We start from the raw sequence: 27,769 nt of genomic DNA, 5'->3' as shown, positions 1-27,769 counted from the left end.
TGTTTAGAAATAACTAGTGTCAGCAAAAACATCCAGATATTTATTTAAAAAGCAATGAGTATGTGGAGTACACAGTTAACAATCAATGGCGAGACACTTGGACAGGTTAGCATTAGAAGAGGCATTTTCCAAGGGGACTCACTATCCCCTCTGTTGTTTGTAATCGCCATGACCCCACTTTCACAAATACTCAACAAAACAGGCCTCGGATACCAAACATCTAAAACATCAAGTAAAATCAACCATCTGCCGTACATGGACGATCCGAAGTTGTATGGAAAGTCTCAGTCAGAAATCGAATCACTGCTAAACACTGTCCGTATATTCAGTAGCGATATAGCAATGGAGTTTGGACTAGTCAAGTGTGCTGCATTAATAATGAACAGAGGAAAAATAAGAAAAACAGAAGGAATAGACCTGCCCAATGGAATCAACATCAAAAACCTGGAAGAGAAAGAACATTACAAATACATCCTCCAGACTGATAACATTGCACACACTGAAGTTAAAAGAAAGATTGGAAGTGAATACATCAGGAGAGTTAGAAAAATCCTAAAGTCCAAACTCAATGGCGGGAACACCATACAAGCCATAAACACCTGGGCTATACCTATTATCAAAAACACTGCAGGAATAATAGACTGGACCCAGGCAGAACTAGAGACGCTAGATCGTTAAGACCAGGAAAATCATGACCATCAATCATGCTCTGCACCCCCGCAGTGATGTAGATAGGCTATACTTCCCTCGCAGTTCAGGTGGAAGGGGAATGCTGCAAGTCCATCAAACAGTAGAGGAGGAGAAACGAGGCCTTGCAGAATATATAAAGGACAGTGAAGAAGATGCACTTAAAATGGTCAATAACACGAAACTATTCAACAACAATGAAATAAAGCAGGCCTACAAGAAAGAACAAGTCAAGAACCGAGCAGAAAAATGGAAAAATAAGCCACTGCATGGTCAATATTTGCACAATATAAGTGGAAAATCAGACATCACCAAGACCTGGCAATGGCTTAAGAATGGCAACTTGAAGAAAGAAACAGAGGGTTTAATACTGGCTGCGCAAGAACAGGCACTAAGAACAAATGCAATAAGAGCAAAAGTAGAAAAGTCAACAACAAACAGCAAGTGCCACCCTTGTAAAGAAGCAGATGAAACCGTGTACCACCTAATCAGCTGTTGTAAAAAGATCGCACAGACTGACTACAAACAAAGGCATGACAAAGTAGCAGGGATGGTACACTGGAACATCTGCAAAAAATACAAGCTACCTGTAGCCAAAAATTGGTGGGACCATCAAATTGAAAAAATGGTAGAAAATGAAGATGTAAAAATATTATGGGACTTCCGACTACAAACAGACAAACATCTGCTACACAATACACCAGATATAACTGTAGTCAAGAAGAAACAAAAACAAGTGAAAAACAAGTGAAAAAAGCAGAAAAAGACCAAAATAATCCCAGTGGTAATTGGCGCCCTGGGTGCAGTTCCAAAAGACCTTGAAGAGCACCTCAACACCATAGGGGCCACAGAAATCACCATCAGCCAATTACAAAAAGCAGCTTTACTGGGAACAGCCTATATTCTGCGACGATATCTATAACAGCAACAACAACATTAACAATAAAATTCAGCCATCCCAGGTCCTTGGGAAGGACTCGAAGTCTAGATAAAACAAACCAGTCAATAACACCTGTCTGACTGTGTAAATAAATAAATAAATAATAATTTGGAAATGGGATATAGCCTAACTTCTGTTGAGGCTTGATTCTCTTCACCTGAGAAAGGTAGGATGGGGGTGTCTCAAAAAAATAAATCATTGTTTTAATACAAAAGTGATTACAAGTCACCTGGTATGCTTCCCCTCCCCCCCCCCAAGCTGCTCATAGGTAGCTGAAATTAAGGCTTGAAGTTACTATTTGCCTACACCTCCCCAAAACACACCTGTTATCCTCCTTTGAGGCCTGGTTATTGAGTATGGAGAGTGAAGCTTCCTGTAATGATTTGACCAAAATTCACCATGATTCTCAAAAACCTAGAAGGTACAAGTGGTATATAATACTATTGTGGGAAAAGTGCAGTAAAAAGCACACTGCGGGGAGGTGGGGGGGACGGGGACTGTGCATGTCCCTAAGGAAAAAAAGTGATAAAGAATGGGTAGGTGCTCTTAGAAGGGCAAAGCTGTTCAGTGAGAAATCTTGTGCTGTTTGTCAGGAGCATAAGCACAGCCCTGCAGGATCAGGCCCAAAGCCTATCTAGTCAAGCATCCTGTTTCCAACAGTGGCCTACCAGATGCCTGTGGGAAGTCCACAGGCAAAATCTGAGGGCATGCCTTCTCTCCCACTGTTGCTCCCCTGCAATGTATTCAGAGGCATCTTGCCTCTTACGCTGGAGGTGGACTATAGCCCTCAGACTAGTAGCCATTGAGGTTCTCCATGAATTTATCTAAGCTGTTCTTAAAGCCATCCAGGCTGTTGGCTGTCACCACATTCTATAGGTTAATTATGCATTGTGTGAAAAAATACTTCCTTTTGTCGGTCCTAAATTTCCTGGCAATCAGTTTCATCGGATGACCCCTGGTTTTAGTGTTGTGCGAGAGGGGGAAAATTCTCTCTCTATCCACTCTCTCCACACCATGCATGCACACATTATTCGATTAATTAATTAATTAATATTTATATCCTGCTCTTCCTCCAAGGAGCCCAGAGCAGTGTACTACATACTTGTGTTTCTCCTCACGACAACCCTGTGAAGTAGGTTAGGCTGAGAGAGAAGTGACTGGCCCACAGTCACCCAGCTAGTCTCATGGCTGAATAGGGATTTGAACTCAGGTCTCCCCGGTCCTAGTCCAGCACTCTAACCACTTCACCACGTTGGCTATATACCACTATAGGATATACCACTATCAGGTCTCCCCGCAGTCCTTTTTCTAAACTAAAAAGTCCCGTGTGGGGTGTTATCCACTCATAAGGAAGGTGCTCTAGGCCTCTGATAACCTTGATTGCCCCCTTCTGCACCTTCGCCCACATCCTTTATGAGGTATGGTGCTCAGAAGCGTACACCAAATGTGGCCGCACCATAGATTTGTATAAAGGCATTATGATAGTAGCAGTTTTATTTTCAATCTCCTTCCTCATGATTCCAAGCATGGAATTGGCCTTTTTCACAGCTGCTGCATGTCGAGTCGACACTTTCAACAAGCTGTCCACTATGACCAAGATCTCGCTCCTATTCAGCTGACAGCTCAGACCCCATCAGTATATATGTGAAGTTGGTTCCCCTCCGCCATATGCATCACTTTACACTTGTTAACACTTGTGAACCACATTTATTATTTATTATTTATTAGATTTCTATAATGCCCTTCCAAAAATGGCTCAGGGTGGTTTACACAGAGAAATAAGATGGCTCCCTGTCCCCAAAGGGCTCACAATCTAAAAAGAAACATAAGATAGATACCAGCAACAGTCACTGGAGGTACTGTGCTGGGGGTGGATAGGGCCAGTTACTCTCCCCCTGCTAGATAAAGAGAATCACCACGTTAAAAAGTGCCTATTTACCAAGTTAGCAAAATTTACTATTTTGTTGTCCGCTTCCTCAGTTTGAAGAGGTCCTTTTGGAGCTCCTCGCAGTCTATTGTGGATTTTACAACCCTGCCAAGTTTGATGTCATCTGCAAAGTTGGCCACCTCGCTGATTACCCCAACTTCTAGATCATTTTTGAGTAAATTAAAAATCACTGGTCCCAGTACTGATCAGTGGGACCCCACTTCTTACTTTCCTTCATTTGGTGAACTGTCTACTAATTCCTACCCTCTGTTTCCTGTCCTTCAACCAGTTATCAATCCACATATGAACCTGTCCCCTTATTCCATGACTGCTAAGTTTCCTCAAGAGTCTTTAATGAGGAACTTTGTTGAAAGCTTTTTGAAAATTCAAGAATACTATGTCAATCGGATCACCTCTATCCACACACTTGCTGACACACTCAAAGAGGCAAGATTTACCTTTGCAAAAGTCATGCTGGTTCTCATTCAGCTGGGCCTGTTCTATATGCTTAACAATTTTATCCCTGAGAATGCTTTGCATCAATTTGCCCAGAACAGATGTTAAGCTAACCAGTCTGTAAGTTCCTGAATCCTCCCAGATCCCTATTTGAAAACTGGTTTTACACTGGCTATGTTCCAGTCCTCTGGTATATAGCCTGATTGTAGGGATAAGTTACATATTTTTGCAAGGTCAGCAATTTCACATTTGAGTTCTTTAAGGACTCTTGGGTGGATGCCATCTGGTCCTGGTGATTTTTCCATACAGTTTAGACCGTCGCCTCTTGTCACATCTATCTGACTCAGTTCTTTAGCCTCTGTCCCTGAGAAGCCCATTTTAGGAACAGATATACGCTCAGTATCTTCTGCCATGAAGACAGATGCAAAGAACTTGTTTAACTTCTTTGCAATCTCCATATCTTCCTTAGTAATCGCTTTCACTCCCTCATCATCTAACAGTCCAACCGCCTCCCTGGAAGGTTTCCTGATTCTGATGTATTTGAAGAAGTTATTGTTATTCCGCTTGATACTTTTAGCTAAATGTTCCTCAAACATTTTCACATCTTTTATTGTCTCCTTGAATATCTTTTGCCAAAATCTGTGTTCCTGTCTATGACCCTGTTAATAAATATTTTAAAAATTATTTGTACTCTCCTTAATATTGTTAGGGTATTTTTTAAATATATATATATATATATAGAGAGAGAGAGAGAGAGAGAGAGAGAGAGCGCGAGCACAATTTTACCTCAGAACTGCTAGACATCAGTGTTTTAACCACCCTCCAGCCTTTTACCTCAAAGGAGGGAGGGGCTGCTGTGGCGAATTGTGGGTAGTGGAAATTTCCTTTCCTGACTCAGAAAGCTAAGAAAACGATTCTGGTAAACCCAGAAGTTCTGGTACGTTACTGATGCCACCAGATCTCTCCTACAGGCTACTCGGAATGGGCATTGAAGCAATCAAAGATCTATGTTTGCCTTTTCCTCCTTGCTAACAAGCAAGTCTATAAATCCAATTGTTCTCCCAGGCGTCTGCCCGCACGTAGAGTTAAACTGTTAATTTGGCCAAGCTCTCATTGAGACCCATTTTGCACCAGAGAAAGCCCCCTTATGCCCCTCTTTTCTCCTGCTGGATTAATTACCAACCCTTGGAGGCTTGTAAAAAGTAAAGAATAGAGGGGGGAAAACCTTTTTATTAAAATTACTACAGACTAGTTCTGTCTGAGGCTTTTAGCTTTTTAGACACACTTAAAAATGTTTAACTTGGTTACTAGAATGCTTCAATATGCCTTGTGGGTTCTAAGGCAGCATACCTTGAAATCTTAGTTGCAAAGAACAGATATTTAGGAAAATGCAGAGCACACACACACAAAGAAATATAAATTCCTGACGTGAGGACTGACTAAACACTCTTTTCCTTACACTAAATTCTCAAAGCCGAAGTCCTGGTTTCCTGTCCTTGAACTCACCAAACTCCTGATGAGAATTAAGCCTCCTGCAATCCTGAATGACAGGCAGAAGCTTAGCAGGTGAAGTTTCTGTAGCATATGGAGACTGGAACTTCACCAAGTCCTGGTTGTTGTGCAACTGAAGTACAAGAATATAAAAAAAAATACCCTCTACCCACGAGGTGGGGAGAGGTAAAGTGAGGGTAGAATAGTCTCCTACCTCCATGCATCTCCTCGCCTTCATGTCTACAGGCACCTGGCCATGGAGGCAGGAGATTCTCTTTCCTGTTTTTGCTCCTAGCCTCTACAAATATTCCCACCTTCTCTCCGCCACTACAATGTTTTGCAGATCCTCACTGTATGAGTCAATTTGAATGTGCTTCAGTTTTTGAAATTACTAATCCATTGGGGACCCAATTGAAAATTTCCTGACTTCAAATCAATTCATACTGCAGAGAAATTGGCTGTATCAAGTATTACCCTAATGTTCAAAGTGTGCTCATTTTCCTGAGAGACCAACACCACCAGTAAATAAATAGCAATGTTTTAAACAGATATCTCATTTCCCCCTTCCAATAAACTACACATTTTGAGTAATTTCATATAATACTAGAGCTTAAAAGGTAGGCTAGCTCAATGCTTGTAGATTTAAGAAAAAAATTATTACTGTGGAAAGTACTGTATAAAGTTGTTAGGGAGAAGTGGTTCTCCAATTAAAGAACAGGATTCACAAGTACATTCAGCTAAAATCTTCCTTTTCAATATATCCATCCTGAGCCTAAATGTTATTTAGAGACTCCTTCAGTCTCATGCGAATGTCATACAACCCTACATTTTGTACACTGCCTAGGGATGTACATATCAGGCGGTATAAATATAGGATAGATAAATAAAATAAATAAGATTGCTCAGCAGCATAAGTGCCCTCAGCACCATCTTACTTTCCCTCATAAGTTATTTGCACCCTACCTTGCATTGACTTCCCTTGCAACTCCACTTTTGCACTTGTATGTTCCCCTCCCCCTTGCTGCTACGTCAATGGAAAGAGAGAGAAAAAGCCCACAAAAGGAAATGGAGGGAGAAGAGAACATTTAAATATAAGAGCATCAGAGTGCTCCTAGGCCAAGGATGGGGAACCTTGGCACTCCTGCAGATGTTGGCCTACAATTCCCATAATCCCTAGCTATTGGCCTCTGTGGCTGCGGATTATGGGAGTTGTAGTCCAAAAACAGCTGGAGTGCCAAGGTTCCCCATCCCTGTCCTAGGCTCTCCTTATCAAGCAGGTTTGCTCAGAACCTGGAAGTCATTCTCCAGAACTTGTCCTCTAACTCTGGCTTCAGAACCCTCAGTGGACAAAACTGCTGATCTGCACCTTAAGTATATTTTACCCTGTTATTATGGAGACTTGAGGCTAGCAACTCAGGAAATACTCAATGGATTTTTCAGAACATCAAAGGGTTATGCTTCAACATATACCTACATTGTTCAAAATGGCTGTCTTTTTATAAATATTAATTTTTAATTTGGCACAGCTACTTATATGAAAATAGTGAGTCTGAGTTTACTTACCACACCCAGCTTCTCAGAAGCATTAGCTTTCCACAAACGAATGTTCATTTCATCAGAGCCACACAAGATATACTTGTTATCAGATGTCCATTTGACAGTAATGACATGCTGCATTCGCTTTGTATGATAGACCTCTCTGGAAAGAAATCAACAAGAAAATTCTATCGACGTTTTCTTTCATTTTCGTTCATGCATTTTCCTTAATGTCTCGTTAAGTGCTATTCTCTTCCTATTCTAAAACAGAATAAAATATTCTTTTTAGAGGGAAATAATATTTCAGCAAATATTGTACCACCTAAACTTTGACTAGTCACTACTTGGGTATGAAAGACTCAAGAATCTCTTGGGCAGTTGATAAACCCCCTCTTAACTCAGATCCCTACTATAAAGCAAATACCCAAACGGTACCAAGGCCTGGTTCAGATGCAATGCGATTTAGCACACAAATCAGCCTCGGGAAGCTGCAGGCTTGCACACCCCTGCCCTACATGTGAGAGAAGGAGAGTGAAGAAGAAACTGCAGTTCCCTGTGATATAGGAACAACAGGTTGCGCATCTTTAACTTATGACTTGTACGTGCCAGTGTGGTATCATGGTTAGAGTGTTGGACTAGGACTGGGGAAACCTGAGTTTAAATCCTCAATTCAGTCATGAAACTCACTGGGTGACTCTGGGCCAGTCCTGTATCTCTCAGCCTAACCAACCTCACAAGGTTGTTGTGGAGATAAACATAATCATGTTCACCGCTCTGGGCTCTTTGAAGGAAGAGCGGAATATAAACGTAAAAAATAATATTAATAAAATAATAAGTGATCCATCCTGGATTGTGTGCCCACCACCCCTCACACTCAGCACGACTGTTTATTTCAGCAGTTAGAGCACCCTTCCTTTGGTTCCTGGACAAACGCCAAAACATGAGAATCATCCATTGTAGGCCTTTTCTGGTAAGTCACTTTCTTCAACTTATTGCTGCGGGGAGGTTCTTATGAATGTCTATGGATCACTTACAGATTGTAAAGTTACAGGTGAGTAACCTGTTTATCTATAGCATGATCCATTGGACTTTCACAATCCTGGGTGTTTAGCGAGCTTTCCCAGGAGAGAGCAGTAAGCTATTGTAAGACCTCTTTAAGACACCCTCTCCCAAAGGTTGCCTCTGCAGCAGAACGAAGGTCATAGGAACATAGGATGCTGCCATATAGTGAGTCAGACCATTGATCTATCTAGCTCAGTATTGTCTTCACAGACTGGCAGCAGCTTCTCCAAGGTTGCAGGCAGGCATCTCTCTCAGCCCTATCTTGGAAAAGCCAGGGAGGGAACTTGGAACCTTGCAATTCAGATGATCAGCTGACCACCCTACAGATGTCTTCAGTTGGAATTCCAGAGATGCGCTGCTGAAGCCACAAAAGCCCTAGTAGGGTGAGCCCTAATGGTGTGAGGAGGCTCCACCTTTTGGACCTTATATGTCAGACTCCACTAACCAATGGGATAGGCGTTACCAAGATACAGAGTGACCCTTTGATTTGCCCTTGTAGGCCGCAAAGAGTTGCTTGCTTCTATGGAAATCTTTATTCCTGTCCAAGTAAAACAGGAGTGACTTCCGCACATCTAAAGCATGTAGTGATCTCTCTAAAGGTGTGGACAGATCTCTGAGAAATGTAAGAAGTACTATATCTCAATTCAGGTGAAAATCAGGCACCATCTTTTGGGCAGAAAGAAGGATCCATCTGCATAAAATCCTTTTGGGGGAGGCTGTATATGGCTTATCAGTCAGTGCTATTAACTCACTAACTCTCCTTGCAGTAGTTATTGCAACAAGAAAGGCAGTCAGTAATGTGACTAATTACAAAGAGCTGGTTGCCATTGGTTCAAATGTCTTCTCTGTCAGTGTTGGCAGAACTAACGAAAGGCTCCACTGCTCAATTGGCTGTCTAATTGGTGGATACAGGTTATTTAAGCCTTTCAAGAACCTTTTGCAATCAGGATGAGAAAACACAGCCCTGCCACTCCATCCCTTACATTTTGAAGAAATTGCTGCCAATTGAACCTTCAAGGAGACATTAGCTAATCCACTGCTTTTTAAGCTTGTCAAGTACAATAACACTTGTCTTATTGTTGCAGCTTCAGGAGTAAAACCCTGATTACCAGCACAAGACACAAATCTCTTCCACTTGCAGGCATAATTACACTTTCCTTTCGTTTAAAAGTATCTTATCTAGAAGCCGACTCTTCATGTTGTGAGGGTTTCTAGGTTGGGATGCAGAATCTGACACCTGTCCTGGGACAGCAAGTCTGGACATTGTGTTAGTTCCCAATATCTGCATCCTGAGAGTTGAAGAAGTATTGGAAACCATGCCAGGTGTGGCCACCATGGGGTCAGTAGAATGCAAGATGCAATCTCTTACAGAATCTTGGCTACTACCCTGCCCAGCAGATGATATGGAGGAAATATGTAGAGTAGTTCAGTCTTCCAGCTCCATTGGAAAGCATCCCCTCTGGAGCTTCTCCCTAGACCTGCCCCTGAGCAGTACTTTTGTGCATTTTTTGATCTCCTCCATTGCAATTAGGTTGGTGTTCCCCATCACCTGAAGATTTTTGTCAAGTATTTCTGTTGTATTGTCCATTCATGGTGCTGTAAGACCCTTGATGCTCTGCTCAAATCATCCATAAGAACATTTTCTGTCCCTTGTATGTGCAGAGTGATCAGAAATATTTGACGAGCTATGCACCAAGTTCATATCTGTAAGCTCAGAACACATAGGGATCATGAAACTGAACGAACACACACACACACGCTGCCTGTCTATTTAGGTATGCAATAGTGACTGTGTTGTCTAGTTCCACTTGGACCACCTTTCCCTGCAGTAATGGTAGGAAGGATTTTAGTGCTAGAAATACAGCCAGCAATTCCAGAAAGTGTATATTGAACTTCCTTTGCTGCCTTCCCCAGACACCTTGCATCCTGCAGCCTTTGCAGTGTGCACCCCACCCTGTAAGGGATGCATCGGTTGTGACTCTCACAGTACGAAGTAGAACCTTGAGTGGAACCCCCTGTAACAAGTTCTTGTCCAGGATCCACCACTGCAGGGAGTTTAGTACCGAAATAGGTATACGCAAGTTAATTTGTTGACTATGGACATCAGGCCTGAAAACAGAGAGGAACCGCAGTTGCAGGGTGTGCATTCACAGATGGGCATATTTCACTGCAGCACTGCATGAAGCCATGAGTCCCAGGCGTGTCTGAATTTGATGTGCCCTTTGTACTGGCTGTTCCCAGAAGGCTTGAATCAAGGTTTTTATTACGAGGAACCATTCATTTGGCAAGTATGTTCTTTTTGTCTGTACATCCAAGATTGACCCAATATATTATGTTTTCTTCACAGGATCCAGATGGGACTTTTTCCAATTCACCTGGATACCTAGATCCTCCAGAAGAAGAAGTACATACTGACTCCAAGAACTTAACTAGCATTTGCTCTCAGCTGTTAAGAGCCAATCATTGAGCTGGGGAGGAAAGCTAGTCCTGTGGTAGCAAGCATGAATTGTCCCCTTTGCTAAGCAGGATCCACCCTGGTTTGCATTTGAATTGGAGACTACATGTGAGCACTGTAAGATATTCCCCTTAGGAGATGGGGCCACCCTGGGAAGAGCACCTGCATGCAGAAGGTTCCAAGTTCCCTACCTGGCATCTCCAAGAGAGACTCCTGAAAGAGACTCCTGCCTGCAACTTTGGAGAAGCCACTGCCAGTCTGTGGAGACAATACTGAGCTGGATGGACCAATGGTCTGACTCAGTATAAGGCAGATTCCTATGAGGTATGGAAACACTGTTATGCCCTCCATCCTCAGATGCACTATGATAGCGCTCGTACACTTTGTACAAACTGTCAGTGCAGTTGACAAGCCGAATGGAAGCACATCATATTGGTACATTGCACTTCCTATGAAGTGCAGAACTCTCTGTGGCTCTTCTGTATGCCAGTATGGATGTAGGCATCCTTCAAATCCAACGTTGCAAGCCATTCCTCCTTGCAAAGGAGTGGTAGGAGTATTATTATACAAAACTTTCTAGTATGGACATACTTGTCCAACCACTTTAAATCCATTATGGGATGAATAGCTACATTCCTTTTCGGAATTTGAGAGTAACAAGAGTAGAAGCTTTCTCTCCGACAAATCCACCACACAGGGGCAATTGCTGCCTTTCCCAATAAAACCTTCCTTGATGTGCGCAGAAGTTGCAGGAGTATATTTTATGCCTGGATAAACAGCTAGGATTTGGAATGCTATTGCACAGCCTGTAATGACAATGTGCAGCATAGGGTTATTTTTTTGCCAAGCAGGTGTATATGGAGATGGAGGTTTGAATAGCTACCGGTGGAATGGCTGAAGCATCAAAGATGCTGCTTTTTTGAATCCTGCTGCTTATTGTGGGAACCATGTTGTTGTTTGCTCTTGGGCCCATAACTCTTGCACTGAAACTGGCAGTAGGGCCTTCTGTAATCCCTTCTTTCCAGAGGCTTGTACGGTGGCCTTTGACAACTAAGTTTTGTTGTGTGTAGATGAATAAGATTAGGCACTAGAAGATGTAAATGTTTTCACTATATACTTTGGTTTTTTAACCTTTTCCATAGTGTTATCTGTTTTCTCACTGAACAAGCCCTTCCCAGCTACAGGAAGGCCTTCAATCTTCTCTTGCATTTCTGTTTGCAGATTTGCAGAGCATAGCCAAGTATGCCTTCTCATTAACACTGCAGTTGCTAAAGCTCGAGACTCCATTTCTGCCAAGTGCTTGGCAGTACTCAGCTGCTGATGAGTGATGTTAGTGGACTTTGCAAACGTGTCTACAGATCTCTTCCAGACATCCTCTGGGAGATCCATAATATCTTGGTGTATCTTCTCCCATACAGAATAGTGAAATTTTGTCCTGCAGGCTATATAATTTGCGATCTTAATTGATAAGCATGCCATTGAATACATTCTTCTTCCCATGTTGTCAATTTTGCAGTGCTTTGTCTACTGGCGCAGAATGTTGGCAGCTAGATTTGATAGAGCTAGCGCAGTCTTTCTCTAGTGAATTCGGTGTAGAGTGCTTCAACAAGAATCGTCATCCTCCTGCACCCAGTAGAGGCCTTCTAAACTTTTAGAGGTTGGTGTTGAAGTGTTGAGTGTCTCCCATGCTGACTGAGCAGCTTTAGATATTACTGGGAGCATTGGTAGAACAAGTGATAGTGCTGACTGCGATGTTGTCCTAAGGACATAAACCAGATCTTTAATCTCAGACGACTGTTTCTTTATTTCTAGACCTAAACCCTCAGCCAGTTGTGATACCTGCACATAGTAGGCCTTCAATTCCTTGGTGGGGAAAATTGAAGGCCTAGTCTGGACATTCTCATTCAGAGATGAATCAGAAGGATGCTCAGCTGAGCAGATTCAGCCTCAGAATCCAAGGATGATTCATAATGCTACTCTGAGAGCCTTCCCTCGTCCTGAATTGCCTGAGCAGAGGTTACTGTAATATGTGAGCCAAGCTCACAACTGGAGCCCTCAGACACCTCAGATTTATGACATTTATATCCCGCTCTTCCTCCAAGGAGCCCAGAGCGGTGTACTACATACTTGAGTTTCTCCTCACAGCAACCCTGTGATGTAGGTTAGGCTGAGAGAGAAGTGACTGGTCCAGAGTCACCCAGCTAGTTTCATGGCTGAGTGGAGATTTGAACTTGGGTCTCCCCGGTCCTAGTCCAGCATTCTAACCACTACACCACACTGGCTCTCTTGTGCCTTCTCTTTTGTGAAGGCATTTGTGCCTTCTGCATATGTGAAGATTGAGTCTGCATAGCAGAAGATATAACCACTGGAGACTGAGTTACTTGAGATGACCCCAAATATGCAGATGAGCTTGCAACTGCTATTAGAGTTTTATAAACTGGAAATCTTTGATGAGCTTTGGTAACAGGTAGTGCTGCTCCGAGACTTGCTGAATGGAGTTGGTCTCCTCTCATGCGCTCATTGTGCTTTCTACAGGAGATATTCTTCATAATCGTATGGGAGCCCTGGAGATACAGTAAAATGGTGTTCCCTGCATTCATCCCACTCTCTTGCAGCCCTGTGGTTATGAGAGCAGTTGTATGTTGCAGGAGAATCCCAATGACCTGTTAACTTACAGCGGAGGGTGCACTGAGAGAAGTCCTTACTAGCACCTTAGGAACATAGGAAACTGCCATATACCGGGTCAGACCATTGGTCTATCTAGCTCAGTATTGTCTTCACAGACTGGCAGCGGCTTGCAGGCAAGAATCTCTCTCAGCCCTGTCTTGGAGAAGCCAGGGAGGGAACTTGAAACCTTCTGCTCTTCCCAGAGTGGCTTCATCCCCTGAGGGGAATATCTTGCAGTGCTCACACATCAAGTCTCCCATTCAGATGCAACCAGGGCAGACCCTGCTTAGCTATGGGGACAAGTCATGCTTGCTACCACAAGACCAGCTCTCCTCTGATATGCATGGAGGATCACAGAGAGTAAAATCTTGCTGGTGACAGTGATTTTGGTTTGTCTTGTTCCAGCTCTAGTTAATGAACACACCACAGTTCCCCAGGTATTTACATAGGACAGAACTGCAGTTTGTTTTAAAATGAAAGCAAAAGCTATCCTCTCTTCCCTCTTGCACGAGAGAGAGAAAGGGGAGAACAGAACACCAAATCCATGGCTCCCTAAGGCTCATTCATGTAACACTAAACCATTATTTCAGCATCACATTTGAACCTAACAATAGTGATACAAAGTGCATGCATCAGATCTTTATTGGTACTGACAACTCCATCCTGATGCCCTGTTCACACAACTCTGAGCTCATGAACATCAATACTGTACTGAGTTGTGCAGCTCGTCTGGCAGCAACCCAGGACCGGGCTTCCTCTGTGGCTGCCCCAGGGCTTTGGAATATGCTCCCGGATGAAATAAGAGCATCTCCTTCTCTGTTTGTTTTCTGGAAGACCCTCAAGACTCTCCTGTGCTCACAAGCTTTTAATTAGAATTAATTTTAATAATTTGTTTTATATTTATTGTGTTTTATCTATTTTAATCTATTTTAATTTTTAATATTAAAATTTGTACACCACCTAGAGGTGTACATATCAGGCGGTATAAAAACATAATAAATAATTTTTTCATCAGCCCAGGCTGACTTTCAACTGTGCTACCTTGAACTGAGTTAGTTGTACAGTTGCCTATATCACGCAGTGAACGGAGTTCAAATTGGCTTTCAACACTCAAGCCCCTGGGTCAGGCTCGAAAACAAACCATGTCACAGCATGCATTGCAGTGAGCCTTACATTTATATGCTCCCTACCCTTTAGACATGAGGGGGAAATTAGAAGTTTCCATTTTGTGACAGACCACAGTTTCCCATTTTGTCCAAATATAGGAGATTATAGTTTGTGCCTATCAATTTGTTCACAAAGCAGAATCTGAACTTCATTTAAAGACAAACAGAGGAGATGCAGAAAAAGGTGCTGATTATCAATTTATATGTCTGTGAAGACTTTGCTTCATTCACCTAGCTGTCGAATTTGTCTTCCATTGGTTGGTATGTTCCAAAGAATATTCCACTTATAAGCACATCTGTTTCATTATTCCCAGAAAAGATAAAAGCATTATTAAGTGATTGTCAAAAGAAAATAATTTTTAGATTGTGAGCCCTTTGAAGACAGGACTCCATCTTATTTATTTATTATTTCTCCACATAATCCGCGTTGAAAACTTTTGTTGAAAAGTGGTATATAAATATGTGTTGTTACTTAGGAAAACCTCACAACAAAACTAGAGTACTCCAAGTCCTGGGTTGTGCCCATAAATAACAGATTGTAATACAATATCGTAAGGAAACATTGAGATAAAGTGTATCCTCTGATTTCTCTTAACTTCATGGTAATCATATCATTAACTGCTCTTCAGATATTATGTAGGCAAAGGGAAACTTCTCCCAATAACTATAGATCAGGTTTTCTATTTGCTTGAATTATTTTAGATAAACTGAAGTCAACCAAGTTAAATCTATTCATATCAGCTGTTAATCTAGCTCTAAATGGTATTTTTCATTTTTTAATCTAATTTATCATCTTGATAGTTGATCTCTTGGTCCAAGCACAGTGTAATTCCTAGAGTATCCTCTTAACAATATTGTCACATTAAAATGCATGATGTCCATAATGGCAGTCTTCCCATTCTCATTTTTTTTAAAAGGTGCGTATACACAAGGAGTTTGCTGATGCCAACATTTAAGTGTCCCAGACTTTGAACTGCTACTCTCCTTATTAGTCTTCAAAAGAAAAATCATTTGGGGCAAGTTGTATAGTTGTTCCTTTCCCCATTCTTACAACTTCTTGTTTTTATTTCTGTCCTTTGCTCTCATCACAGGCTTTGAAAATCACTCAAGGAAAAAAGCAACACAAGAGCATATGGGTGAATAACTTGATTCTTTCATTTAATCACACAAACATCTGGCTCATTTGCCAAGAACTTCTAATGAACGTAACAAAAACAGCGTCTCTCTTATTTCTTCTGCCTTCTCAAGTTTCCAGTTCAGAGTTTAATTAGGAGCATAAAATAAGTCACGATTTCCATGCCCTTAGGACTATGAAGGAAACCTACTTGATAAAACCAATAACCTCAGAGGTGTGGTTCTGATAGACAAAGAGCCCTTTCTCATGCTCTGTGAGGAAGGGCTTGAAGGGGCAGGGGAGGAGGCCTCAAAAAACTTACCTCCAGACTATCCTCTCTGTTGGTCTGGGCATGGAGATCACGCGTCCAAATGTGCAGCTGTCTTCTCTGGCAGCGAGGAGGGTCGGGGTGCCTAAAGGCGTTGCCCTTCCCCCGGAACTCCCATATGGGGATTCCCTCACCACCGGCTGGGAGCCCCGCAGTCTCTCTGCCCCGGCTGCAAGCAGCTGGGGCTGGCAGACAATCAGAAAAACAGGGCTAAGAGTGCGCTCGCTTGGCGGGTTTAGCACTGAGGCACCACCAGGGTCAGGCGCGATCCCGCTGATTCTCAGGCGCGGGCAAGATCAGGCTTGACTTCATTAGCCCGTTTTGGGGTGGGGGCAAGTTTTCATACAATTTTGACTAAAAGTCCAGAATTCAATGTAGGACACATGTTTTTAATCTGATAGCATCACAAACAGACCTAGGTGAATCCCAGGCAAATTATATACAATCAAGAAACCTAGGGGAAATGTAGAACTGGCAAGAAAGAGAGTTCTTTTATATGCAGATGTCAATGATTCACTTACAGAGTTGCTTAGTCCTTTACACACCAATCCTAAACACAGATGCTACTTAGCTCCTGAGAGGGGTATAGCAGCAACCCAAAATGTTGTGCAACACTTTGCACATGAGTCTTACTGGGATTCTGGAATCACAGCCTCACGTAGCAGAATTGCTCAAGCTTTTTTGTGTATACAACACTTTTAATCCTTAAGCCTGTTTCCACAAGCAAATCATTTTTTCCAAGGCAACAGGGAGGAAGCAAGCCCCATCGATTTTGACAGTGCTGATTTTAGTGACGGTAATCCAAAGATCCCTCCAACTAGTTCTGTATGCCCAAAGGTCATTTGTTTCTTGTACAGCAGCCCATCACCAAGTGGATGTGAGAGAGAAAAGATTCCACTGAGTTAGCTCAAGTCCTTAGGCTAGTCTCAAGCAGTTCTTTGGATTTTGGCCAATGCAAGCATGCCTTCATATTAGAACTATCAAGAGACAAAACTAGTCAGAAAAAAACCCAGGAGGTTTTAGGGGCTGAGAAGATTTTAATGTTATATTACAACATTAGCCCAGTTATAATTTAAGCAGTCCAATGTTTAGCATTCTTTTGTTACACTGGAACGTAAATGATCAATGAATTTTAAACATGCAATCACTCTTTTATTCCCCCATCCCCCTACTATTGGCAGGAACAATCTTCTATCCTTGGCCAAGGGAATCAACACAGTAGATAAGTTAATGAGAGCATTAAGATTGGTGGTGAAGGTGGAAGGGTCCCAAGAGAAGCTTATTTGTAAAATCACTAACCTGCTGTGACCTTTGTCAACAGGAAAAATGCGAATAGATTTATCAAAGCTGGCAGATACAAATTCTTTCCCAGTAGGGGAGTAATCCACATCAAGGACTGCAGACACATGATCCATATGAACCATTAAAGGCTTGTCAAGAAATCGCATATCAAAAGTATATAAGCTGTAAAAGAAAGAATAAAGACATCACTTTTCATTTCGGTACATTTGATTGCTCAAGTATTATAATAAAACTTAATTCTTTATAGACTCTCATGCAGATTCTGGCTGAATAAAACATATTTTTAGTGTATCTAGATAGTTGTTTGACACAGCCTTTGCTGAAGAGTTCAAAGCTATTCATTCAATTAAAAACATCCATTCTAACTCAAGCAACTATATAATTTGAAGCACTCAGTATACTACTTGCAATGACTACTGCTATTCTTAACACAGGCTACTCTAAAGCAATGTACATGGATTTAAACCAGTATACTATATTACTTTCAGTGGGCTAACTGCCACTAGGACTCCACTTCAATGAAACTGGCACTCTAAACACATTAAATAGAAGTTAAGTATTATCTTCTGAAGGAACTAACTTCCAAGTAGGTGGATTAGGGATCACAAGCTAAATCATCTTAAACCCAATCTTCTGATTTAACTGGATTTTGGATTGACCTGTAAGGCTGTGACAAGATAATCATGGAGGAGAGAAGCCTTACTGATCTCAGTAGGTCTTGACCAGATAACACATTGTGCTCCCATTTGAGATCCTTAGGCTCTTAATTTTTGTGGCACAAAAAGAGAATGTATAAATTTTGATAAATTTTAACCTTTAGCACCTTACAAAACAGAACGATAGCTAGTGTGCAAAAAAGAAAAAGAATAGGGAAGATATACTCAGATTTATTATCGTGAAATGATTGTTAATAATATAATCAAAACAGTGGGTACATAAGCTTCCACATTCTTCACCAATTTGAGGGTTTAAAAAAATATGTTTCAAAGGCAGCCCCAAGTAGACAGTGTTTCCTCTAAGGTGTGCACACAAGTTTTTTTGACGTCCACTCAGTTAATTTTAGATCCCGCTCAGATTGAATCAGGAAGGTCCCACTCTGAATATATGTTTGCGCACACTGTCTTGATTCTGTCATGTGATTTTTGAATATCCAGATGAGATTATCTCAATGCACTTTACATGGGGTTGCCTTTGAAGTGTGCTAAAAAACCTTCCTTGAATTTAGTGAATTAGTGCAGTATGTGGCAGTTTATGTACTACCTGGGGCCTACTGTTTTGATTCACTGATTGGCAATCTACTTCAGAGTCCAATTCAAAATGTTGTTTGTAAACCCCTAAACCATTTGGAACCTGGGTCTCTTAGAGACTACCTCCTCCCCTATGAATACATCTTCACTGGAAGACCTGCTTCTTCTCCCACCACCAGCTGACACTTTTGCCAAATGTATTGCCCCAGAATATTTGATCAGTTTACTCCCAACAAGCCTGCTCATATGAAGCCAATACCCTGTTATTTCAGTGTGCTTTTGGTCAGGGTATTGACTGACTATCTGTTTGGTACTTTTATTAGGGTTTGTTTCTAGTTTTGCTGCTTCTTTGGAATTTTGTTGATTGGTATTGTACTTGTGATTATTATAATGACGATGGTGGTGTGTTGGTGTGTGTTTTAATAGTATTTTTAATGACTGATTTATTGTTAACTGTCTTTTGATGGCTCACATGGCTAGAAATATAGGATTATAAATAAATAAATAAATAAACAAATAAATAAATATTAAAACTTTTATACTGCCCTTCCAAAAGGCTCAGGGCGGTTTATATTAAAACACCATTAAAATCAGTTAATAATTAAAACAAAAATTATAAAGCATAAAACAATTAAAAACGTTAAAAATAGATGTCAATGTTTGGATTCCATCTAACATTTAGAGTCCAAATGCCCTCTTGTAATGCTTGTGAAATCATCTCTTTAAGTGGCCCAGAATTCAACACTTTACAAATATCCTGAATAAGTATAGAATTCAAAGCAAAGAAATCTAAGCAGAGAACAAGTCCTTACTTGTAGTCCTCATTTGCTGCAGTGAAAAGGAAAGCTTCCATGGGATTCCAGCAAAGTGTATTTGTTCGCATGTCCAAGATAACCTGGAGAAAATTGAGATATTAGGAAGAAGATAAAAGTCAATGTTTTCAAATATGGCACTACAGCAAAATTTATTCAAATATAAAGCAGCTGAAGCACAGGACTAGTATTCATCACAGAAGCCACCTACAAAGGGAATAAATATACTTCCTATTATAGTCTCCAGAGATCTCACAAACGCCAACATTTTCTACAAGCATTGTAAGAACCTTGCACACAAAGATACACAAAACACAATTCCTTCATCGAAAGCAGCAGAGGAAGTAGCCAGAGAACTGCCCCCGCCCCCGCTAGCCTGGCTGGGATCAATTATGATCTGGCTCCTCCAACCAGCCACCCTCCGTCAGATATGTTGATGCAAATTGTAATGTATTATTGCTTTTTACTGTACCCCGCCTTGGGAACTCAAGCAGAAAAGCAGGATAACAATTTAAAAAATAAAATAAAATCCTCTTTACTGAAGTAATAGTTCAGCAATGCAAGTGTTCCTGTCCTTCCTCTAATAAACCATCATTGGTTTTGCACTCTTAACTGCCCTGTGCTCAACATTAACTACAGATCTGAAGACTCTTCTGTTGTTTGAGGGAGTCTTGTATGTAAGTTGGATGTTGTGAAATTGTGTTAATTGGTTTAAAACGCAAGGTCTGGAACATATGGGAAGCATTTGCTTTGCTGCACTGGAATTCTGTGTCAAGGCTTGAAAAAAAGCCAGATGGCTATGAAAGAGACCGGCCTGACCCTCCTGCTGAAGGGATGAAACTGACAACTTGCTCTACCCAGACCATTACTTGGCAGAAGGCTGATTAGTTGAAAAGTATTAAGCAATCCATATGTTATATTGTTCCATTTGAAAGAGAACCTCAGCAATAACCACAACAACTGGGAGATTGTAAGACAAGGAGAAATTCTGTCAACTTGAGTCAGTGAACACATTTCGCCTTTACTGAACCTTGAAGAGGCGTCTAATATATCATTCTACCTAACAAACTATTTGCACACAATGATCCGTTTGACAAACAACTGCATCACTAACTGTACTAACTTTCATTGCACAGCATAACCCACTCCAACCCACAGACAATTTCTGTACTGAAATATTAAACTAGTCCCACATCCATCATGATTAAATAATTAATACAGAATTCCAGGAAGGAGGAGGCCCAAGTGTTTTACATAGGTTAAAAGAAGTAGACTCTTGCTCACAGTTCCATCCTTTGTATGTTTACTCATAAGTAAGGCCCACTGTGTTCAACAGGTCATACTCCCAGGTAAGTGTGCACAGGGTTGTAGAAAGACAAAAAAATAGGGAAGAGAAGCTTGACACTAAAGAGAAAGGGGTGCTATCCATGGTGCTGCTGTCTTTTTCTACACTATGCCATTGTAATTCTAACACCATTTATATTCCACTTTTGTTATATTCAAAACCCCTGTCCAGGCATTCAAAAATTATGCTGATGAACATGAGCAGAGCACCAGAAGTGGGTCAAGAAATCCCACCCCCAGCATGACAATCATCTTCCCTCCCGAGCTCTTCACACTTAGGATGTTCGTCTGAATGCTCTAAGCATGATCAATATCATTTCAACTATTTTTGTATGTCCTATTGCAATATAAGAATCTAAGCCTATGCAAACAGCTTTGCTTTTCACTATTAAATTGAAGAAACTATTCAGAAGCCAAACTTAGTGGACAGCTTCCATCCCAAAGTTTAAAAGGAAACAAATGCTCGTGTATGTGGACATCCACTCCAGAACTTTTCACAAGACTTTAAAGAACATACATCACCTTCTTCAGTGCAGTTGACTGTCTCATGTCATATAACACAATATTCCTGTCTGAAGCACAGCTTCCCAAAAGATACATCTGAAAAAATTAATTTCATTGTGAACTATTTTGTAAATAGTAAGCAGAAAATACAGATCTCTTAACCAACACCACAAGTATTTATTGAAAACATATACATTATATACAGGAGCCATTTTAGCCAGCATCCATATCTTTTAAATTCAACAGTGTAATCTTCAGAAGCATATAGGGTGATTTTTCAGAGGCATACATATTTTAGCCTACTAGAGTATGGGTTCCTTTAATCTCCTATTGAGCTTTTTTAAAAAAAGACAATTTGTGGGATTTGGCTCAAGCAACTTGCCAGTTCTCATGCTTTTAAAACCTAGGAGCATCTATAAGTAGGTTCTGCGTGGGTGGAAGTAATGACAGGGAAACTCTTAAAACACTCCTCCACATACACAGGGGATGTAATCCTCAGGCACACATATGGAACTAATGTTCTTTCTAGGGTTAATAACTCATAAGGGATCTTAGTTTTTAAAAGCATTCAACATTTCAGTTTTAAACACAGTCTCGACATAATAACCTCAGACTGTTTTTCTCTCTGCATTTATTTTACAAACATCTGGGCATTTGTGCTTTATTTTACCAAGGTCCACATTTCATTTTGCTGACCCTTTTCTATGAGTACCTCCTCCCCCTGCTATTCACCCCCTCAACTTCCCTTCCAAAATCCTTCTTCAAAGTCCATTTGCCAAATCTTGCTTGGTCTTGTGGAAGCAAGCACAAATTGTCCCCTTTGCGAAGGAGGGTCTGCCCTAGTTTGCATTTGAATGGAACACTATATGTGAGCAGTGCAAGACATTCCCCGTAGGCGATGGGGCCACTCTAGGAAGGGTATCCACATGCAGAAGGTTCCTAGTTATCTCCCTGGCATCTCCAACATAGGGCTGAGAGAGACTCCTGTCTGCAACCTTGCAGAAGCTGCTACCTACTATTGTCTGAGTAGACAATACTGAGCTAGATGGACCAAGGGTCTGACTCAGTATAAGGGAGTTTGCTATGTTCCTAGGAGTGTGAAGTAATTCATGAGCAGAGAGCTAGTCTTGTGGTAACAAGCATAAATTGTCTCCTTTGCTAAGCAGGGACCACCCTAGTTTGCATTTGAATGGGAGACTACATGTGATCACTGTAAGAACATCTCTGCTGGATCAGGTCCAAGGCTCATCCCATCCCACATCCTGTTTCACACAGTGGTCCATCAGATGCCTCTGAGAAGCCCACAGACAAGAGGTGAGGGCACGCCCTCTCTCTTGCTGTTGCTCCCCTGCAACTGGTATTCAGAGGTGGTCTACGGTCAGCAATCTAGTAGCCACTGATAGATGTGTTGTCTGTAAATTTGACTAAGCCCCTTTTAAAGCCATCCAAGTTAGTGGCCATCACCACATTCAGTGGCAGAGAACTCCATAGATTGATTACATGCTGTGTGGGAAAGCACATCCTTTTGTTGGTCATAAAATTCCCGGCCTTCAGTTTCATGGGAAGACCCCTGGTTCTAGTGTTGAGAGAGGGAGAAAAATTTCTCTCTGTCCACTCTCTCTGCTCCATGCATAAACTTATACACCTCGATCATGTCTCCCCATAGTTGAATCTTTTCCAAACTAAAAAGCCCCAGATGCTGTAGCCTTGCCTCATAAGGAAGGTGCTCCAGGCCCCTGATCATCTTGGTTGCCCTCTTCTGCAACTTTTCCAGTTCTACTATCTCCTCCTTAAGATACGGTGACCAGAACTAAACACAGTACTACAAATGTAGCCACACCATAGATTTATATAAGGGCATTCTAATATTAGTATTTTTATTTTCAGTCCCCTTCCTAATGATCCCTAGCATGGAATTGGCCTTTTTCACAGCTGCCTCACACTGAGAATACTTTTAACAAGCTGTCAAACACTACCCCAAGATCTCTCTCCTGGTCAGTCACTCACAGCTCAGACACCATCACTGTATATGTTAAGTTAGAGTTTCCCCCCACAATATGCATCACTTACACTTGCTTACATTGAACTGCATTCACCATTTTATCACCCAGTTTGGAGATATCCTTTTGGAGCTCTTCACAATCTGTTGTGGATTTCACTACCTTGAATAGTTGGGTCATTTGCAAAGCTTGGCCACTTTGCTATTTACCCCAAATTCTAGATCATTTATGAACAAGTTAAACAGCACTGGTCCAAGTACAGATCCCTGGGGGACTCCATTTCTTACTTACTTCCATTGTGAAAAATGTCCATTTATTCCTACCCTCTGTCTCTTGTCCTTCAACCAGTTACCAATCCACACATGAACCTGTCCCCTTATCCCATGACTGCTAAGTTTATTCAAGGGTCTTTGGTGGGGAACTTTGTCAAAAGCTCTTTGGAAGCCCAAATATACTATGTCAACCAGATCGCCTTTATCCACTTGCCTGTTGACACTCTCAAAGAACTCCAAAAGGTAAGTGAAGCAAGACTTACCCTTGCAGAAGCCATGCTGGTTCTCCTTCATCAAGGCTTGTTCTTCTACATCTTTAACACTTTTGTCCTCAACTATGCTTTCCATCAATTTATCCGGCACAGAAGTTAAGCTAACTGACCTGCAGTTTCCCACGTCATTGAAGTCACCCATTATTACAGCTCTGTCTCTCGTTGACACCTCTCTGATTTGCTTCTCCCACTCCAGGTCACTCTCAGCCTATTGATTCAGGATAGTACATCCCTAGTAACCCATTTCCTTTCAGTCCTTGTACTGTCACCCATAACGATTCTGTAGAGGACTCTGGTTCTCCTAGGTTTTCTAGCTTGTTGCATTCTATGCTTTATTTAATATACAGTGCTACTCCATCTGCAATCCTCCCCTCCCTGTCCTTTCTGTAGTTTATATCCAAGAATAACAGCATCCCAATGGTTATCACCATTCCACCAGGTTTCCATTATGCCCACTACATCTATGTTTTCATTAGACTCTAGCTCACCCATCTTGGCTCAGAGGCTTCTGGCATTGGGGTGTGTGTGTACACACACACACCCCTATAAGCCGGGTATCCTACCTGGCATTGGCATGTGCTATCTCCCTTACTGTCACTTGACCCTTTTGACCAGCTGTCATGTGTTTCCATCTGCTCTACTTCTGGTTTATCTGAAATGTTTGCATCCTCACACCTTAGGGGATTTTGCTTGTCAAATGAGATATCACCCAGTTCCTGCTGGCAACCTACCAGGCATCATTTTAAAAACTGCTCTGTGATCTTTTTGATTTTAAGTGCCAGCAGTCTGGTTCCATCTTGGTTCAAGTGGAGCCTGTCCCTTTTGTATAGGCTTTGCTTGCCCCAAAATGTATCCCAGTGCCTAACAAATCTAAACCCCTCCTCCCAGCAGCACCATCTCATCCACACATGAGACCCCTCAGCTCTGCTTGCCTTGCTGGCCCTGCACGTGGAAAGGGTAGCACTTCAGAGAACACTACCCTGAGGGTCCTGGACTTCAATATGCTACCTAGCAGCCTAAATTTGGTTTCGTGACCTCCCAACTGCATTTCCCAACATGGTTGGTGCTGATATGCACCACAACAGCTGACTCCTCCCAGTCACCATGAGGTCTACATGCACGTCACAAACACAACTGAATCACCCACTATTAGGAGGCCCCCAACCCCTGGAGGAGTGTCCTCTGTGCGAGAGGATATGGGTGCATCACCCAAGGAAGGGGTCCCTTTTAAGAGAGCATTCCCTTCCTCCTGAGACTGATGTCCTCCTTGCCCGAGAACTTCATTCTCCATGACATCAGAGGAGCTGTCAGTCTGGGAGTAGCCTCTATCACGCCCCTGAGGGTCTCACCCACAGACCTCTCTGCCTTCCTGAGCTTCTCCAAGTCAGCTACCTTGGCTTCAAAGGATCCAACCTGTTCTCTGAGAGCCAGGAGCTCTTTGCCTTGAGCGCACACCCACGATTTGTGCCTCTCAGGCAGACAGTCATACCTGCAACACTCTGTGCAATACACTGGGAAGCATCCACTCTGGTCTGAGCCTTTTTTTTTTGTCAAGAGCTGCTTCCAAACTAAGTTACCTCAGGAGTGTGACCTCTCCCACAAGCTATGTGACTCACCTGGAACTAATCCCCCACCTAAACAAACTGCCCTGTCAAAAACACAAACCTCTAGTCAGCCAGAAATCAAACCCTAGAAAAGACTAGCCCTAACAAAATGTAGCTTGTCCTTTCCCCATTTTTTTCTTGTTATGTATTTATATATTTGCTTGCTTGCTCAGTGGCAGAGCATCTGCTTTGCATGCAGCAGAAGGTCCCAGGTCCAATCCCTAACATTTCCAGGTAGGGATGGGAAAGATTCCTGCCTGTAACCTTGGAGAAGTCACTGCCAGTCTGTGTGGACAATACTGACCTCGATGGACCAATGGTCTGACTCGGTATATGGCAGCTGTGTCTACAATAGTCTGTCCTTGGGTGTGCTTTCTGCAGTCATTTATTCCTCCACATTTCTCCTTATCAAGTGCAGTCCTTTCCCTTCACTTTATTCTAATCTATCCAATGTAGCCTCCAAGTCCTCTATAGCAGGAACTTTACTTATCTCTGTATTCTTTAAGTGCCTATTATGTTGCAGCGGGGAAGTAATTTGCCTAGAGAGCAAGAGGTTGCTGGTTTGAATCCTCGCTGGTATGTTTCCCAGACTATGGAACTTTCCCAGACTATGGGAAACACTTATATCAGGCAGCAGCGATATAGGAAGATGCTGAAAGGCATCATCTCATACTGCATGGGAAATAGCAATGGTAAATCCCTCCTGTATTCTACCAAAGAAAACCACATGGCTCTGTGGTTGCCAGGAGTCGACACCGACTCGACAGCACAACTTTATTATGTTGCTGGTAATAAAATATTTCATAATAGTAGAATATACATAAACAAATAATTACCTCAATTGGATTGAATTTAACACTGCTTATGCTATCAACTCCCCACGTCAAAGAGCATATAGGACTGGTTCTCTGTTCATCCCAGATATCAACCTGATGACCACAAGTGGCAAAAACAGGTTCCTTCCAATGATGATCAATTCCAGTGTACACAGTCTGGAAACATAAATTATAATCAGTGATATCAACCATCAATTATTATAGAAGCGGTCTTCTGTGTTCAGTGTAATTTAAAATTACAGCTACAATCCTGTATATGGCACGATTCATTCATCCAAAATCCTGTTTTTGGAGTAGTGATAACATAATATTTTATTTACACACATAAGTTATTTTGATCACGCTCCTAACAAAACTATGGTAAATTTAAAAACAAAACTCAAAGACGTAGTTGGAGGAGTTGCTATAGTTTAACACAGCTGAATGGACACCATTTTAAAAAACTAGAACTGCAGCTATTCACTTACTTCAGTTTCCAAAAAGTTCTAATATTTTAATAGGATTCCCATATACTGCACTTCAAGAAAATGAGGAAAAACTGATTTCTAGTACAAATATTTACATCTAGATTCTATTATTTACTGTACCAGCAAAATACTGCATATACAGACATTGAACCAGTGCTGCAAGGACAGCAGACTACAGGAATACTCTCTGATTATAGTGTCCAGCAACTTTTTCCACTGACCTTTGATAGCCTCATGCAAGTAATCCCAAAGCCAAGGTCAACTATGTTTCAGTTCAAATTCAGGTCAAACCAATATTGGTGTTTGAATTGTAGATATACAAGGAAAAGGAAACTAAGATAACAAAACAAATACCTTTCCAAGAATTGTATGTATTGGTTCTTCTTCTTCCCCATAAGCTGGCTGCTCCATTTTCCATTGCTTCACAGTTTTATCATCACCAACCTTTTTTTTTTAAGAAAAAATGTGGAAACATTATTTCCATAGCAAAAAAGATTTAGAACTCAATCCTATGCCTTTTTATGTTTATTTAAAAGTTAGAACCAACCAAGTTCAATCAGACTTACTCTCAAAATAAGTGGGAATAGAACAGCAGTATTAAACTGACCTCCAAAGAAAGAAGACTTCTATAGAATTATATAGAAGCAAGTCTCAAAGAAATGAATGGCTAACATCCCCACAGTCAGTACAGAGGCAACATGTGCAAAGTGCCTCCACAGTGCTTGGCAACCCAGTAATGCTACTGTTGGAGATGGAATTCCAGTGCATCAACCTTTTGCACCGACTGTCCTAATGACCACTAGGGGCACTGGGAGTAGAGATAGTTAGTGAGGGTCTCCTTACCTGTCCCTGCTTGCCACTACTCTATGACTCTTACCTTGACTCCTCAGGTACTTCCTGTAGTGAGTCAGTCCTCTTCTTTTCTTCCTAGAGAGAAGATGGAAACATCTCTCTCCCTTCCTATTTGTTAAGTAGCTGATAGACAGAATAGGTTTTTCCTATATCAAATGTACTTGGGTGCAGCTGGTGGCCATTCCCACCCCCACCACACCCCGCAGTAATTCATTGAGGAAAAGACACATCATGACATTACTTCCTTTTCTGGAGCATTATCAAGTGGCTGCTGGGGAGCAAAGCAGAGTTTTTGAACTCTGCTGCTGCCACCTATCAAGACAGGAGCATTTCTAAGTTAAAAGAAAGGAGAGCCTACCACGTTGTCATCAATTAAGGCCCCCACTTGCCACTGATTCAATCCAATCCACCATGATGTATTGGGTGTC

At 41.7% G+C, this 27,769-nt stretch overlaps 1 protein-coding gene across 1 annotated transcript in view; it reads right to left on the bottom strand.

Moving 5' to 3' along the window:
• DCAF13 (DDB1 and CUL4 associated factor 13) overlaps positions 1 to 27,769 on the bottom strand; it is a 42,107-nt gene that overhangs the window by 10,197 nt on the left and 4,141 nt on the right. The window contains exons 4-9 of the mRNA XM_053243478.1: positions 26,844 to 26,933; positions 26,023 to 26,178; positions 21,057 to 21,134; positions 19,191 to 19,273; positions 17,129 to 17,293; positions 7,065 to 7,200 (exon numbers count right to left, since the gene is read on the bottom strand). Coding sequence (XP_053099453.1) covers positions 7,065 to 7,200; positions 17,129 to 17,293; positions 19,191 to 19,273; positions 21,057 to 21,134; positions 26,023 to 26,178; positions 26,844 to 26,933 — 708 coding nt within the window. The remainder of the gene's footprint in view (positions 1 to 7,064; positions 7,201 to 17,128; positions 17,294 to 19,190; positions 19,274 to 21,056; positions 21,135 to 26,022; positions 26,179 to 26,843; positions 26,934 to 27,769) is intronic.

The sequence above is a fragment of the Hemicordylus capensis genome, chromosome 4 (genome assembly GCF_027244095.1).
Source record: "Hemicordylus capensis ecotype Gifberg chromosome 4, rHemCap1.1.pri, whole genome shotgun sequence".
NCBI classification, from domain to species: domain Eukaryota; kingdom Metazoa; phylum Chordata; class Lepidosauria; order Squamata; family Cordylidae; genus Hemicordylus; species Hemicordylus capensis.
Note: the sequence above shows the minus strand (reverse complement) of the source record. Positions and strands in the feature narration are given on the sequence as shown.